The following is a 17,481-nucleotide window of genomic DNA, read 5'->3' on the forward strand; positions in this document are numbered from 1 at the left end:
ACCTCAGAGAAAAAAGTGACAACGCAAAACACATCAAAACAGTTTTGATTGGTCTGTCTCAGTAGAGTTTTGATTGGTCTGTTTCAGTAGAATTTTGATTGGTCTGTCAGGAAAGGGGAGGAAAGATTCAGGTATTAGAACAGCTGCAGCTCACTCCATGGCCACTGGGGGTCCCCATCTACCTGAAAACTGACATTTCTAACATATTTATTTTTGTTTTATTCTCACATACACCAGATAGGTGTAGTTTTACTGGGTCAGCCATAGTAGTACAGCACCCTTCGGGCAAATTAGGGTTAAGTGCCTTCCTCAAGGGCAGAGCAAGAGATTTTACCTTGTCAGCTCAGGTAATTGAACCAGCAACCTTTGGTTACTGGCCCACCACGCTAACCACTAAGCTACCACTAAGCTACCCCACACATTAGTCTACATCCATGTTAGTGAGCATTTTTCCTTTGTCAAGATAATCCAACCACCTGACAGGTGTGGCATAACAAGAAGCTGATTAAACAACATGATCATTACACAGGTGGACCTTGTGCTTGGGACAATATAAGGCCACTCTAAAATGTGCAGTTTTGTCACACAACACAATGCCACAGATGTCTTACATTTTGAGGGAGCATGCTATTGGCATGCTGATTGCAGAAATGTCCACCAGAGCTGTTACCAGAGAATTGAATGTTCATTTCTCTACCATAAGCCGCCTCAAACATCATTTTACAGAATTTGGCAGTACGTCCAACCGGCCTCACAACCACAGACCACGTGTAACCACGCCAACCCAGGACCTCCACATCCAGCTTCTTCACCTAGTCTGAGACCAGCCACCTGGACAGCTGATGAAACCGAGGAGTATTTCTGTCTGTAATAAAGCCCTTTTGTGGGGAAAAACTCATTCTGATTGGCTGGGCCTGGCTACCCAGTGGGTGGCCCTGGCTCCCAAGTGGGTGGGCCTATGTCCTTCCAGGCCCACCCATGGCTGTGCCCCTGCCCAGTTATATCAAATCCATAGATTAGGGCCTAATGAATTTATTTCAATTGACTGATTTCCTTATATGAACAATAACTCAGTAAAATCTTTAAAATTGTTGCATTTTGTATTTATATTTTTGTTCAGTAAAGGTTGGGCTTTAGACCTGCGGTGGATTTTGTCTCACAAATAATGATAAAGGTAAACAAACCAGCAAATAGCGCTAGTAGCAGAGATCCAGATTCAGCACCATGGATAGCGGCCATCGGAACCACCCACGATCTGACATTTGAGAACCACAAGACTGGACAGCGGCTGATACCTCCTGGTGATCCTGTTGGAGTCATGTCCAACCTGGTCATCAGGAAGGATCAGCCAGTCATGAAAAATAAAATGTACTACTTCAATATGGAGATATCCTCAATGGCGCTGCCCATGCTACCACAGACACTATAATGGCACTGATACAAAGATGAGTCCTGAATCTATCTCTATGATTATTCTTCAAGTGATTCTCCCAGTGGCCATTGACGTTGCTGCAGCTTCAGCCAGCCACTGTCCACAGTCTTGAAGTTGGAAGTCCCACCAAGTTGACAACATTAAAATGGCCCTCAATGGCGCTGCCCATGCTGATATAGCCTTTCGGCTACTAGAGTCCTCTTTCATTCTCTATGAAATAATAGGCAACTGGGCCTGTACAGGAAGTAGACAAAACCTAAACGAACTCTCTTGTTTCAGCTAGCCTGGATGCCAGTCTATTTCTACTCTCTTGCGAACTCTAAATGCCATAACTCCTTATTGAATTGGCTGCCAAATGTTGGCTTAACAATGACAGCACTGGAGTTGACATGAGCACAAACCAATCTGGGACCAGGGTATGTTTGGTGTGAAACATTTTCATGAAACCTTTTAGATGGGTGCAGATGTAGGAGAGAATAAAGTTATTTTTATACTATTGGGATGCACACATAGAAAGTCTCTTCGTCTCCCAAGACCATCGAGGTTACCATCGGTAGCCTAATTCGCTCTAAACAGGCATTTAAACCCATCAGACTTCCCGGCACTTGGTTTGGGCGTTGTAGCACAACCCCGTGACTGTTTCTCTCCCAAATTACTGGGTGATTTCTGTTCATCCATCCACCTCCCTCTTGCCCTTATACGTTGACTGTCAACAAACGAGCGAGCGTGCCGGTGTGACGCGGATAGAGCCCGCGTGCGGTGGCGTGCACTGTTGAACCCAACCTGCTGATTTAAAAGAAACAGGGACAGCAAATACTGCGCACCTACACGGGGGAGATACGACTAACTGTGGCGAGGATGGCGTCACGTAGCCTGGGGCTGCATGTAGCTCGCAAACAGGACGCTGCCAGAAGCGGAGCTGTGGAGAGGAGAAATCTACTCACTGTCTGCAGGTAAAAGAATGCTCGGCTTGATTGTGTTAATTTACTAATTGGTGAGATGATAAATGACCACATTCTCACGCGACTGGGGATTGTGTGTGGATGCTGTTAAAGACGGTAGGCTAATTGGTGGTATAGGCCATATTTCTAAATAGCGCACATAACCGACCATCCTTTGTCTTGCTTCAGTGGCATCGCGTTTACATTACAGTATTGATGGTGTTATATCGACATGAACTGTAACCTATAACGCCGCACTAGTTCTGGGGGTTCTCCAATGGTCACACACACACACACACACACACACACACACACACACACACACACGCACGCCTCCGCCACCTATGAGCCTTAATCATTAATGGAATCACAGTTACCTTCATTCATTAGGTGCCCAACTCAATACCGGTATAGTCTATATATTTCACATGAACGAAGACAATTCAACACACAGCTATGAATTGGCACGGAACTGTGCAATGTGTGACGATTCTCTTAAACTATTAATCTGACGTCTCATGTTCTTCGAACAGTATAAATAATAATAGTTTGGTGGGTGCTTATATTGGTCCTATTTCCCACATGTGAAAGTGTGTGTTTTAGATGTCGTTCTCTGTGGATAACATGCTGTTGAACGCCCTATCAAGTATAGCTCCATCAGACCCAGCCGTATGCCCCCTGTGGTTCTAGTGAAGAGATTGGGTAGATACACCATCTATGTTGTAGATATATGCTACATACTCCCACTCAATTAGTAGACACACGAGCCCCTTTTTGCTGCTCCCACACATGACCACTGGTGTATCGCCATTAAAGATCACTGGTATCAGAAAGCAGGGAGTCCCCAGGGCTGCGGTTTATTTTCATGGCGAGGTGGTGTATCTCATCTCCAAGCCATGGTTGGTGACTGGTGAGGAAAGCACAACAGAAGAGTTATCAGGCTTTGTTATCCCTTTCTGGAGTGGCTTTTCACAACCTCATTGTCAGTGTTTTGTCCAGGAATTTCACTTTTCTAAAACATTTAATGTGCAGTTCTTGTGATATTATTTAGTTGGTTTGGTGAACTATGCTCACGTTGTGCGTAACCTTGCCTGATTCCCAAAGACTCTAATGCTAATGCCTAGGCTTTCTCAGTGAGCTAAATCGAGAGCTTGGGACTATAAGGTTCTATCTGCATTTTGTCCAGATTGAGTTATTGACATAGCCTTGTTCTGTTCAATGTTCTCTACCTATATAGTAGTCTAAATACCCCAATTCATGTTAAGTGCAACAGAATACAAGATAAAAATCGCTGACACCTTTCAAACCAATGAGGGGTCGGAACTATAAAGCCAATTATCTCAGAATCATCATTTTGCAGATAGAACCTTAGCCCCAAGCTCTCAAATTCTTAGTTGATGTATGCAGAGCACTTGGGTTCAATATTGGTTAGTTTATAGTGAGCAACTGCTCTGGTCTTAATACTCGCTTTGGGTCATCAGGACCGACTCTGCCAAAACCAATGATCTGAATAATGAAAATATAAATCCTGTGGCATGAGTTCAGATCCAATCAAACACTGCTGCAGAACATGAATAGATACAGTTTATTGGTTTCATTGATTTAATATGCAGACAAGGCTGTGAAGTTCCTCTGTGTCCTCATCACTAAGGAATTATCATGGTCCACACACACCAATACAGTTGTGAAGAAGGCATGACAACACATCTTCCCCCTCAGGAGGCTGAAAAGATTTGTCATGGGATCTCCGATCCTCAAAGTTCTACAGCTGCACCATTGAGAGCATCTTGACTGACTGCACCATTGAGAGCATCTTGACTGACTGCACCATTGAGAGCATCTTGACTGACTGCATCACCACTTGGTGTGGCAACTGCTTGACGTCCAACCGGAAGGCGCTAGGGTAGTGCGTAAGGCCCAGTTCATATAGAACCTCTATACCAGGCAGTGTCTGAGGAAGGCCTTAAAAATGGTCAGACTCCAGCCACCCAAGTCATAGACTGTTCTCTCTGCTAACGCATGGCAAGCGGTACTGACACACCAAGTCTGGAACCAACAGAACCCTGAACAGCTTCTAACCCCAAGCCATAAGACCGCTAAATAGTTGGTCTGGGTAGCTATTGGTTAACTATTTAACTGTCTGCCTTGACCTTTTTTGCACTAATTACGCAGCTGCTGCTGTTATCTATCCTGTTGCCTAGTCACTTTATACCTACCTATACATATCAAACTCCTTTACCTCGTACCCCTGAACATCCACTCAGTACTGGTACCCTCTGTATATAGCCAAGTTGTCCTTACTCATTGTGTATTTATTCCTTGTTATCTTTTTCTAGAATGTATTTTTATCTCTGCATTGTTGAAGGGCCCGTCAGTAAGCATTTCACTGTTAATCTACACCTGTTTACAAAGCATGTGACATATATTTTTGAATGTCATCTACCATGCTCTGGGAACTGTCATTTCTAATCACTGATTGGGGGGGGATATATAAGGACAACCGTAAACGCTTTAGGTCTGAACTTGTTGATGAGGATTCAGTGGTACACAGGGTAGACGGGCACTCATTTAAGTACTCCTGAGACCTCTGAGCACCTGTCTACATGTCATCAGATCTATGTGTGCCTAAATGCCTTCTTAGAAGTGGAGGAGTAGGCCACTAAAAGCATCTGGTTATGCATGCTGTGTTTATTCTCTTTCTCTCACTCTCTCTGTCTCCTCTTCTCTCATTTCAATTCAAGGGGCTTTTTTTTGTTAATTACTTGACACATTGGAAATATTTATCTTTTTGTTTTCTCGTGATTTGGTTGGGTCTAATTGTGTTTCTGTCCTGGGGCTCTGTGGGGTCTGTTTGTGTTTGTGAACAGAGCCCCAGGACCAGCTTGCTTAGGGGACTCTTCTCCAGGTTCATCTCTCTGTAGGTGATGGCTTTGTTATGGAAGGTTTGGGAATCGCTTCATTTTAGGTGGTTGTAAAATTTTACGTCTCTTTTCTGGATTTTGATAATTAGCGGGTATCGGCCTAGTTCTGTTGTGCATGCATTATTTGGTGTTGTACGTTGTACACTGAGGAAATATTTGCAGAATTCTGCATGCAGAGTCTCAATTTGGTGTTTATCCCATTTTGTGAATTGTTGGTTGGTGAGCAGACCCCAGACCTCACAACCATAAAGGGCAATGGGTTCTATAACTGATTCAGGTATTTTTAGCCAGATCCTAATTGGTATGTCGAATTTTGTGTTCCGATGGCATAGAAGGCCCTTCTTGCCTTGTCTCTCAGCTCATTCACAGATTTGTGGAAGTTACCTGTGGCTCTGACGTTTAGGCCGAGGTGTGTATCATTTCTTGTGTGCTCTAGGGAAATGGTGTCTCTAGATGGAATTTGTATTTGTGGTCCTGGCAACTGGACCTTTTTTGGAACACCATTATTTTTGTCTTACTGAGATTTACTGTCCTGGCCCAGGTCTGGCAGAATCTGTGCAGAAGATCTAGGTGCTGCTGTAGGCCCTCCTTGGTTGGGGACAGAAGCACCAGATCATCAGCAAACTGTAGACATTTGATTTCAGATTCTAGCAGGGTGAGGCTGCAGACTGTTCTAGTGGGAATGTGATGAAAGAATGTAATGAAAGAAATAAAGCTGAAATAAATCATTCTCTCTATTATTCTGACATTTCATATTCTTAATTAAAATAAAGTGGTGATCCTAACTGACCTAAGTCAGGGAATTTTTACTAGGATTAAATGTCAGGAATTGTGAACTGAGTTTAAATGTATGTAAACATACACCTCTCTAAGGTGTATGTAAACTTCTGACTTCAACTGTATATATCTGAGAGACTCTGGGTTGAGGTCAGTGATAAAGTAGTCTAGGGATGAGCTATAGGTGTACCTACCGTAGGAGTCCCCTTGAAGCCTACCATTGACTATGTACATACCATACTCAGTGTGCAACAGCGCTGCAGGAGTTGTGACCCGTTTTTGTTGTCGTAGTTGGGCATATGGGGGACGGAATTATATCTTTATTTAACTAGGCAAGTCAGTTAAGAACAAATTCTTATTTACAATGATGGCCTACCCCAGCCAGACTCGGATGACGCTGGACCAAATTGTGTGCCGCCCTATTGGACTCAAAATCACAGATTCGAACCAGGTACTGCAGTGACGTGCAGTGTCTTAGACCACTGCGCCACTCGGGAATGCTGTCACCTCCAGGTAGGTGTTTGTCCCCTTGTGTGCTGAGGTGTCCGCTTCTGGCATTTAGGTCGCCACAGACTAGTACATGTCCCTGGAAATGATAGCGTCGACATCCCGCAGGGGGAAATCTGTCTTTAAAGTATGGGGATTCTAGTGGGGTAATTTGGTATGTCTCCCTCTCTCTGTGTATGTAAAGGAAAAAAACTGAAACCTTATTGCCTGTCCTGTTTAGATAAAGCTTCGTCTGCCCAGTCACCCCACTGCCACTCAACCTGCTACTGTGTGTCTGTGCAGTATAAACCCCACAGCACAGAGATGACTGTTGCATCTTTGTCTGACCAACATGGACATGAGGCCATTTAAGTCTACTGAGATGCATCCCTGTATTCCAGAATCAACACAGTCATTTCCTGTGTTTGCTTCATTCCATTAAATCTCCTCGGTGCTTAATAACCTAGACACTAATTAGAGAGTATCTCTGGTCAGGAGCCCTATCGTTGTTGTCATGCCTCAGTCTGACCTCTGTGCAATCTACCTATATGCTTATATGACAGTGTTTTTTATTTGTATATTGTCAACGCTCCACTGATAGTGTGCAGTAGAGATTGTGTTTCCTAAAGCCTGTAAATCATCTGTTCAGTCAGAGATGATCTCCCTAGAGTCACATTTAACATGTCAGAGAAATGCGCTGATCCGGTTGGAAACCAGTGCAGACTCCGTTAACTGTGTGTGCAGGTTTTCAGTGAAGACGTTGATTGACCGCTCCTGTTTAGACACGATAGACGACTCATCTCCAGAGTTCACCAACTTCGTCTCCATCCTGGAACAGATCCTCAGTCACAGACTCAAAGGTAGAGTAACACACACACGTGCTAAAAGCCCTTCCCATCTGGACCACTGCAGGGTGGCTGGGTATAGGAGTCAATATGCCACCTATAAATGTAGCAATCTCATTCTCTCTCTCTCCCTTCTTTCTATCTCTCCCTCCCTTCTCCCAGGTCAGACTACGTGGTTTGGTTATGAGACTCATCGTAGTTTCTGGGACTATGTGAAAGCAGCCTGCAGTAAAGTCTCTCACAGCTGCATCCACAGCATTGAGACCATGGAGAATGTACGCTCCTCCAGAGCTAAGGTGTGTGTGTGTCTGCACGAGGGAGAGGTTGCTGGTTACGCTGGAAAGCCTTGAGCCATGGACTTTAATGATAACATCAATATTCCCACTGATCTAAAACACACAACTCTCTCAGCCTTTTCCGCTGGATGAAATTACACACAGAACAAAAGACAGCTTTGTTCAGAAGCTTTAAACAATAAATACTGTAGTGTTGTCCAAGAGAACGCTCCAGCACAAGCACACACACACACACACACACACACACACACACACATGTACGCACCCATGCATGCACACTTGCGTGCAGGTGCACAAACTCAATCAGCTGACTGTGGCTAAGTAGGAAGGGCAGTATGTATTTGTATTATAATGTCTGTTTTAAAGAGCTACTATGCAGGTCTGATGTATAATGGAAACTTAAGCACTGTGTGTGTCCACAGGGTCGGGCGTGGATCAGACTGGTGCTGATGGAGAAGAGGCTGTCTGAGTACATCTCCTCCGCCCTGAGGGACTTCAAAACCACCAGGTCTTTCTCTCTGGCACACACACACACACACACACAATGGCAATACAAAACACCAGACTGAGTTGAGTGTTGGTTTTAGGTGTTCTGAGGATGGAGCTTGTGTGTGTGTGTGTGTTCTGAGGATGGAGCTAGTGTGTGTGTGTTCTATGTTATGTGTAGGAGATGGTATGAGGATGGGGCCATCATGCTAGATGAGGAGGCGGGGCTGCTAGCAGATACACTCATCGGTCTCAACACCATTGACTTCAGGTACTCGTATCATACTGTATATTATTTATAGTGTTGCTGAGTCAGAGCTCAGGTTATACAGTGAAGGTCTCAATTAAAGTGTATTTTCCTCTGGTGGCTAGCTTCTGTCTGAAAGGGGAGGGGCTGAATGGAAGCTGCCCAGCGGTGATTGACTATACGCCCTATCTGAAGTCGATTCAGAGGTATGTGGGATTCAATCTTTTAGTCCTTTACCTGCTATTATGTACCCTTCCCCCTGTATGTGCCCTATAAATTGAACTCCTACCCCCTCTGTAGTACCCTCTGAAGTGTGCCCTTTCCCCCTGTGTAGAGAAAACAGCATCAGCAGTGATGAGGAGTTGAGGACCCTGGGGAGCAGCGGCAGCGAGAAGAACACCCCTGAAAAGATGGCCGCCAGCACTGCGGAGACCATCTTAACTGAGCAGAGCAGCTGGGTCTGCAGGTGTAAACGACTCGAGCAGAAATACCGCATGGCACTGGAACAGAAGGTAAAGTCTCAGTGTGTGTGTGTGTATTGTACGTGTGTGTGCTGCAGAACACTGTATTGCATTATAGAATGCCGGTGTATTTGTGCATGAGACAGACTGTGAGGTGTCTGTGGAATAATTGGAAAGTTAGAAATCAAAATGTCAGGCTAACTGTCAGTGCTCTGTTGAGGAAATGGAAACGCACACACCTTTATCATCCATTCCATCCTCACCAGAGTACAAATCTATAGTGCCTCCTTTACCAAAACTAAAATCTCCCCTTCTTTATCTGTTTTGCTACTGCGAAAAATGTAATAATGCAACAACTCACGTGTGTGTGTGTGTGCTCCAGTGTTATCTGGAAGAGATGGTTCGTCTGAGAGAGGCCCAGCTGTCTCAAGTGATTCCTCAGAACAAAGCTCTTCAGCAGAGACTAACAGACACACACCTCTCACACACACTGGAGAAGGAACAGCTGGAATACATCGTACTGGAGCTCCAGGACCAACTGTGAGTTTGTGTATCTGTGAGTGTGACATTTTAACCACAGCGAGAGGGCCAGGGAATGCAGGAGTAGTGCACACAGCTATGTTTTACTATACTTGTGAGGACTTCTTGGGGACCAACAACCTTAACTCCTAAACCTAACCACTAATTCTAATCTTAACCCTAAACCTAACCCCTAAGACTAAAATAGTTATTTTCACAAGTGAGGACCTGCAAAATGTCCCCACTTCTCTGAGGACTTGGACTTACAGGTATAGGAAAGTGTGTGTGTGACGCAAGGTTGTTATTATTAGTAGTTTTAAGCTTGTTATTTGAAGGTCAGTTAGTTTCCTGATCCACTTATTCTTTTAATTTAGTTTATGAAGAAAAAAAATATTTTAGTGTTAGGGACAGAGTAGCCTATGCCACTATGGGCCAGTAATACATAAGGTGATGGGTCAGGTCATAGGTGTTCCCCCCCCCACGGGACAGTTGAGCTGATATGATTATGGAGCTAGGACATAGACATGGCTGATATGGGCAGAAAGCTTAAATTCTTGTTAATTAACTGCACTGCCCAATTTACAGTAGCTATTACAGTGAAATAATAGCATGCTATTGTTTGAGGAGTGCCCAATTATGAACTTAAATGTATTAATAAACCAATTAGGCAGTCTTGAACAGATATGCAATGCTTCATTGGAACAGTCTAAAACTTTGCACATACACTGCTGCCATCTAATGGCCAAAATCTACATTGTGCCTGGGCTGGAATAATACATTATGGCCTTTCTTGCATTTCAGAGATGGTTAAAAAAAAAAGTGCATGTTTTTTTTCTTTGTATTATCTTTTTCCAGATGCGTGTTATTCTCCTACATTAATTTTCACATTTCCACAAACTTCAAAGTGTTTCCTTTCAAATGGTTTCAAGAATATGCATGTGCTGAGCTACAGGCAGTTAGATTTGGGTATGTCATTTTAGGTGAAAATTGAGGGTCAGATCCTTAAGAGGTTTTTAAGTTAGGTTTAAAGGTAGACTCAGCAAGATGACGTAGACGCACTGTGTACACAGTAGTAGTACGTCAATTTCCACAACTATGAGCGTTGGCACGTGAGGCTTAACTTCTCCTCTGTTTTGGTCCCGTAGCTACCATGTTGCATCGTGCAAATCTCAATGGCCGTGTTAGAGCGGATCACTTTTGTCAAGCCTTTCAAAGTGTGTTGCATTGTGGGAGGAAAAAAATGGTCTGACTTGCGCCTACATGTCAACTGAATGAACATTACAAAAATGTGATCAAAGGTCATTGACTGCAGTCGACTGCAAGTTTCTGCTCTTCACCAACTTAATTCTGCAGCCATCGCCTGTATTGTGGGAAGCTCTATTGCCAACCAATCATTAGGGTGTTTTTGTTTGACCCACGCGAACGTGACCAAAGACATGACTGAAACAGGAACCAATTTGCCATGATGTGTGGAGATATATGCTATTTGAGCCTCTCTCTCACTAATTGATTGTACAATGTACACTATACTATGATTTCAGTTTGAGTGTGTGTGATATGGGGAATAGATGTTTATAAAGAAAACATTTTATAAACGATGGCAACACTGCCATGTTGATCTGAGCCTTGCTGTTGGAAAACCACATTACTTTCGGCTGTCGCAGATGCATCTCCCCTGACTTCACTCCTCGACTTTTGTCTACAGTCGGTTGCTTTCGGCCTTACCACTCAAACCCCCCAATATCTGCGGTGCTGCTCATGGCGACGTCATCTTGCTGAATCTACCTTTAAATATCAATGTGGCCTGCCAGATTCAGAAGCTTGAAAACCCCATTCTATTTTATTTGAGTTCATTTTGGAGTCAAAGATAATAGTTTAGTATAGTTTTTTTTCATAATTTGTTTACTGTAATAACCTTGGTGTGATGACTTGGCCTGGGTGAATCATCAGAGGAGATGGTTTGGAGTTTGGTTTATCACTGAGAGTGTCTCTAAATTAATGGTGTGATCAAGTTGATCTCTTCCTTTCCATCCTCTGATCAATATTTTAATTTGGATTGTGAGGATTTCCTTAGCTTTCCAAATGCTTGGGTTGAAACTGCAGTCATCTCTCAAACCAACAATCAGTCAGGGGTATGGATTTACAGACACAACAGAAGAGATTACAGAGAGAGACTGGGATACGTAGCATATTTTGGGACAGAATGTTCCAGGAACACAATATGAGTAGCTCGTGCCTTGACGGTAGCGGTTTATGTCTTCGTGTGCGTGTATATTTCATCCTGCTCAAGGACGGTGCTGAAGAACCATGACTTGAGGTCCAGACAAGAACTGACCACACATCTGACCAATCAGTGGCCTTCGCCCAGTGCCATGGATACCAATGCTGTTGCCTTGGATACCATGCTATACAGGAATAGGGTAGGGCAGTGGGAGGAGTATGTAAACGGATAAATTCCTATTCCACGACTTCTCACTTCCTTACACGCCATAGTATGATTTAATACGGTCCACCCAAATGTGGTGACACAGTTTACTATATATATATATATCTGTGAAGTGCTGTGAAAAAAATATGAATTTTAACATTCCAAATGGTTAGTCCAATGTAACCATCACACTATTTAGATGCATCCAGAGAGTCCGCTCTAATGTCTCTGTGTGTGTTCTACAGGAAGAGTTTCCAGAGTCTAGAGCAGCTGTCCCAGACCTCTCTGGAGCCCTCACACACACTCAACCTGGACACTAGACCAGCCAGCTCACACTGGCACCACCATGGTGTGTGTGTGCGTTTCTGTGCTATCCCCCCACTACCAATAAGTAATAGTTATTTTGTGCACGTGTTAACCCCCTCTTCTGCTCCCCAGAGAAGGAGGACACCCCCTCTCTGATAGGTCTGTGTGGGTCTCTGCAGTCAGTAGCCAGCAATAAGTCACTGGCCAGCCTGAAGTCCAGTGAGTGTCTAGCCAGCCCCACCACAGAGATGACCAGTCCTGACCTCACCCCGTCCTAGAACCAGAGACCAAGAGACCCAGCACATGGTTTGGAGAAAGGGAGCCAGATGATTTGGATCCTGGAATTGGAACTCAGCCTTTTTGAATAACATTCCACCCCATCCCCTCCTCAACCCAGAGATCTAACCTCGTCCCCAGGCTCAATTGATAGATTACCAGAGATGCAACACAGGTTGTAGAATCAGACAACTGTGCAGAGATTTATTTATTGGAATTTCTATGACTAAATCACATGGAATCTGGATCCAGGAACTCCGAGTTTTAAAGAAATATTGAAGAAGGAACTCATAGCTCAAAACATGAGAGCCGCAGTCAATCATTTGGAATTTACAACTCGAACTGACCCTGGAACCAGCGCTTCAGTAGTCAGTCCTTCAATGTAAGCGCAGAGCCGTTGGAAAAACCAGGACTGTATTGACCAGGACCGACCTCATGTTTATTTATTAGTTTGTTGTATATCTGCACGATGGGAAAACAACTGCATATTTGAAAGCCAGTTCCGGGTAGGCATACTGTTGTCACCTATCTTATGTGTTCAGATCACTGCAGACCAAGGAGAATACCACTTGACACTATTGGGATGCAGCCCTTTTGTTGTCACTTAAAGTGGAGGTCTTTCCCCTGGCCAGCAGGGGGAGTGTTATCACAAGATGTCTAGAACCACAAATGGTGATGTGTTTTAAAAGTATCTTTGACCTCTGACCTCTTCAATTTGATGGACTCCTCATGATGTAAACATGCTCAGCGTCCCAGAGATTGACACAACCTGAGGAATTGCTTTCTTTAGGCTTTGTTTAGGGAGGGGTAAGGAGTGTTGAAGGTTAGGGTTTCTTGTTTCTCAACAGTGTTAAAGCCTGTAGACTAGTGGTTCTGTTCATGCCTCATCAACTTGCAGGTGTTGGCCTGTTACCCTGGCAACTTAAGTGAGCTCTACTATAGATGGCCATGGTGGGTCAGACACAGCCGGCCAAAGAAATACATCTCAAAGAACGGACATATTTAGGTATTGTATTCCTGCCAGAGGACTGGACTATCCTCATTATTTATAAGTCTTTAGTGTAATCATCCTTCCATGTTGGAAGGGCCTTGAAATTGCTTTTATTGCTTTTATGTCTTCAGTTTCTACGGTTAATCCTCTGTGGTATCTGACTTGCAGCCATAATCATATTATTGATGGCATTGAATGTATCTCATTAACTATCAAAATAAAGTCGCACACTCCATATATAAACTCCCAGTAATTTATTGGGTATTTACCAACGTTTTGGCATCACTGTGCCTTCTTCAGGGTAGGCACGTAGGTATTTACCAACGTTTCGGCATCACTGTGCCTTCTTCAGGGTAGGCACGTAGGTATTTACCAACGTTTCGGCATCACTGTGCCTTCTTCAGGGTAGGCACGTAGGTATTTACCAACGTTTCGGCATCACTGTGCCTTCTTCAGGGTAGGCACGTAGGTATTTACCAACGTTTCGGCATCACTGTGCCTTCTTCAGGCACAGTGATGGCGACACATTGGTAAATACCCAATAAATGACTGGGAGTTTATATATGTAGTGTGAGACTTTATTTTGATAGTTTATTTGCCATTAGTCAGCACCTCCTCACAAACACATTTTTCTGGGTGTGTGCCAGCGAATGTTTATTTATTATTTAAAAAAATTATTGAATATCTCATCCACAATCCGTTTTGGATTTAACTACAGTATTATGTTGTCTTTATGCGTCAAAGGGTTTGTGTTCTCAGGAAATGTTTTCTGTTCAACAAGGTTAGGTTGAACAGTTTGGTTAGGTTGAACAGTTTGGTTAGGTTGAACAGTTTGGTTAGGTTGAACAGTTTGGTTAGGTTGAACAGTTTGGTTAGGTTGAACAGTTTGGTTAGGTTGAACAGTTTGGTTAGGTTGAACAGTTTGGTTAGGTTGAACAGTTTGGTTAGGTTGAACAGTTTGGTTAGGTTGAACATAAGTCTGTATTGGGGTTACATGTTCTGTGTCTGACTGCTTTGAGATTTATTTTGATCAGAGACATGTGAGGAAAGTGTTCAGGGTGTGTTCTGTGTCTGTCACACACACAGTTAATTGTATTGCGATATTGCACATTGATTTATTACTTCGATTAATTTATTTTCTCCTATTTTGAATAAACTACTGTACTAAATATTTTGTCTTGTGTTTTGTTTGAATTGTATCCCGTACCAATGTGTATGTTTAGTACAGTATGTTCATTCCCCATGTATACACATAGATCTCCATGTTTTTCCCCTACCACGCTCCTAGCGTTAGAGCGGTATGTAACGTTTAACCCAGCAGGCCCTGCTCCAAAATAAAGTCCCTGACAGTAACATTAAACTGGTGTTTAATGACCTGTTCTGTCACCACAGGAGTCAAATTAAGCACAGTAAATCACAACTTACTCCAGCAGCTACTGAGGAGTAGGAGGAAGCTCCAGCAACACATATTTAAATCCCTGCTCACTAAACAAGACTGATACAAACAGCTGAGAAAAAAATAAAATATTAGTCTAGTTATAAAATGGCTTATAGATAGATATAACAGGATCATTCCCTCCTAGCAAATGTCTAGTGCAGAAGAGTTACTTATCATATCCAGCTACCCTGTCGTACTTGTACAGCCTTGATGTTCTCTTTGAAAAGCAAAACTTTTCTAAGGCCTTGTTCTGTTTAGATTGATCAGAAGAATGTGACGTTCTCATAAATCCATCCAATTTTGCGTGCAATCATTAAAAGATCACAAGTAAATGAGCAAAATGAATTGTAGGAAGAGCTCTTAGACTGGCCTGAAGCCCTTAGAGGAGCAGCTGGATGGATTTAAAGAAGTTAATAAGCTCTGCCGTTTCTTCAAAGCTTTGTTTAAGGTAAGACTGCTTTGTAATGTTATAAGGCAATATGTATATGAAAGTGGATCAGAATTATTATTTTTTTTTAGCATTTGGCTTGAACCAAACGGGGTCCCCTAAATGGACATGAATATTACCCCGAAATGTAATTTGACAAAAAAAGGGGTACACCTTCCCACAACTATGAGCAAAAGCCTTAAACTAAGGATTGTGTGGTTTCATGAGTCTAGAAGTTGATTGTTATATCATGTGTATATGAACCATAGAGGCAACACTCAAGCCAACAAGCAACTAACGTTCCATACAGCCTCTTTAACAGTATAATATGTTTTGAAAAACTTTTCAGATTGATATGAAATATAGTGTAATGCCTGATGATGATACACTGTCTCCAGGCCCAGCAGACAGAAAATCAGATTCAGGAGGACTTTGAGAAACTTCACCAGTTTCTACGATATGAAGAGGCAGCCAGGATGGCTGTCCTGAGGGAGGAAGAGGAGAAGAGTCGGAGGATGAAGAAGATTGACGATATGAACAGAGAGAGAGCAGCCATTTTAGACACAACGAGAGCCATAAAGAAGGACCTGGTATCTGATGACATCTCATTCCTGCAGGTAAGGACCAATATCTCTGTTGTCTAGAGGTTATTTGGGATAGATTTATTGATTAACTGATGACTGATTTCAGTGATTACATGTATTGATTAATTTGCTCTTTTGTTCTCCTGCAGAACTACAAGGACACGTTAAAAAGGTAAGGCTACATCCTATTTGTCCACCACACTTCAGGTGAAGGATCTGGACACTAACCCTAAGTGATCGGCCTCTTCTCTCTCTCTCTTCCCTGTGGTTCTGAACCCAACCCCACCGTATCACTAACTCTTGGATATTCTTCTAGAGCCCAGTGCACAAGCCCAGATCCAGAGCTTGTTTCTGGAGCTCTGATCAATGTGGCAAAGCACCTGGGCAACCTGCAGGTCAGAGTTTGAGATGATGCTGAAGTCTGGTAAGAATCAAATCAGACTCACTTCATTGAACAATGTTCATATCTTCACAAATATTTTTAAATTGCATTCAGACAATTTCAGATAAAAAAAAATATCACTGGTCATCTGGCAATAATGTCCCAGTAAATTAAACAAACAGTGGTTCTCTGGTTTTAAACATCTATTTTTCTCTTTTCAGCGCCTGTGATTCTGGACCCCAACACTGCCCATCCATGTCTCATCCTGTCTGACGATCTGACCAGTGATGAGATACGGCTGCTTCCTGACAACCCAGAGAGGTTTGATAACTATCGAATGGTCCTGTCCTCTGAGGGCTCTGACTCTGAGACACACAGTTGGGACACAGACGTCGGGGACAATACAGTATGGTTTGTAGGTGTAGTCTATAAGTCTGTCCAGAGGAAGGGAGTGGTACAGACTGGACTCTGGCGTGTAGGCTATTATAATATTACTACTACTGTATTTATTTTGCTCCTTTGCACCCCATTATTTCTATTTCTACTTTGCACTTTCTTCCACTACTAATCTACCATTCCAGTGTTTTACTTGCTATATTGTATTTACTTTGCCACCATGGCCTTTGACTTTACCTCCCTTATCTCACCTGATTTGCTCACATTGTATATAGACTTATTTTTCTACTGTATTATTGACGCTGTTTGTTTTACTCCATGTGTAACTCTGTGTTGTTGTATGTTTATCTTGGCCAGGTCGCAATTGTAAATGAGAACTTGTTTTCAACTTGCCTACCTGGTGAGAAGAAAAAAAAATAAAAAATAAGATAAATACTGGGCACGTTGTCCAAAAGGGCCACAGACTGTCCTGACACTGGAAAATAAACCCCATCGGATCAGAGTGCAGCTGGACTGGGACAGAGATACACTGTCCTTTTACGACCTTGATAATAACACATACACACACACTTTTACAGAGAGATTGTTTCCATACATCAATATTGGCAGTAATCTCTACGCTGCTAGGATCTTACCAGGGAAAGCCTCTGTAACAGTGGAACAGCACATTATACCTCCCCATGTTAGCCCTTCTTCCTTTTAACTTGATCAGCTGTTGTGGTACGCTCACGCAACGGAAGGCTCCACTACCTCCGTGATTTAGATTTGTTCGGCAGGATTCAATTATGAACTGTTATCATATGTTAACAACAAACTACTGGATTGAACCAAATCACAAATCT

General features: G+C 43.0%; 2 protein-coding genes across 4 annotated transcripts; both read left to right on the plus strand.

The window, feature by feature from the left end:
* The first annotated feature begins 1,769 nt into the window (after positions 1-1,769).
* On the plus strand, positions 1,770-14,581 carry LOC106576055 (RUN domain-containing protein 3B-like). 3 transcript variants are annotated; one of them, XM_045698493.1, is made up of 11 exons: positions 1,770-2,385; positions 7,302-7,417; positions 7,565-7,698; positions 8,121-8,206; positions 8,366-8,455; positions 8,557-8,637; positions 8,766-8,943; positions 9,275-9,432; positions 11,702-11,831; positions 12,085-12,188; positions 12,278-14,581. In XM_045698493.1, the coding sequence occupies exons 1-10, from the start codon at positions 2,291-2,293 to the stop codon at positions 12,157-12,159; spliced, it is 1,143 nt and encodes a 380-aa protein (XP_045554449.1). In that variant the 5' UTR covers positions 1,770-2,290; the 3' UTR covers positions 12,160-12,188; positions 12,278-14,581. The 3 variants fall into 3 exon arrangements, with proteins under 3 accessions (XP_045554449.1, XP_045554450.1, XP_045554448.1); XM_045698492.1 differs by lacking the exon at positions 11,702-11,831 and having other exon boundaries at positions 1,794-2,385; XM_045698494.1 differs by lacking the exons at positions 11,702-11,831; positions 12,085-12,188 and having other exon boundaries at positions 1,785-2,385.
* Positions 14,582-15,247: 666 nt separating this feature from the next.
* LOC106576107 (E3 ubiquitin-protein ligase TRIM35-like) lies at positions 15,248-17,427 on the plus strand. Its single transcript, XM_014152997.2, has 4 exons — positions 15,248-15,894; positions 16,011-16,033; positions 16,178-16,285; positions 16,465-17,427. Exons 1-3 carry the CDS (start codon positions 15,655-15,657, stop codon positions 16,266-16,268), a joined length of 354 nt encoding a protein of 117 aa, XP_014008472.1. The 5' UTR covers positions 15,248-15,654; the 3' UTR covers positions 16,269-16,285; positions 16,465-17,427.
* Positions 17,428-17,481: the final 54 nt, after the last annotated feature.

The sequence above is a fragment of the Salmo salar genome, chromosome ssa02, assembly GCF_905237065.1.
Source record: "Salmo salar chromosome ssa02, Ssal_v3.1, whole genome shotgun sequence".
Lineage (NCBI taxonomy): Eukaryota > Metazoa > Chordata > Actinopteri > Salmoniformes > Salmonidae > Salmo > Salmo salar.

Bases quoted from the DNA above. Each gene is read 5' to 3' on its own strand.
- LOC106576055 (XM_045698492.1), top strand. From the start codon at position 2,291: ATGGCGTCACGTAGCCTGGGGCTGCATGTAGCTCGCAAACAGGACGCT. The intron at 8,456-8,556 runs GTACTCGTATCA...TCTGGTGGCTAG, and splicing joins CTCAACACCATTGACTTCAG to CTTCTGTCTGAAAGGGGAGG. The intron at 8,944-9,274 runs GTAAAGTCTCAG...TGTGTGCTCCAG, and splicing joins GCATGGCACTGGAACAGAAG to TGTTATCTGGAAGAGATGGT.
- LOC106576107 (XM_014152997.2), top strand. From the start codon at position 15,655: ATGATGATACACTGTCTCCAGGCCCAGCAGACAGAAAATCAGATTCAG. The intron at 15,895-16,010 runs GTAAGGACCAAT...GTTCTCCTGCAG, and splicing joins ATGACATCTCATTCCTGCAG to AACTACAAGGACACGTTAAA. The intron at 16,034-16,177 runs GTAAGGCTACAT...ATATTCTTCTAG, and splicing joins TACAAGGACACGTTAAAAAG to AGCCCAGTGCACAAGCCCAG.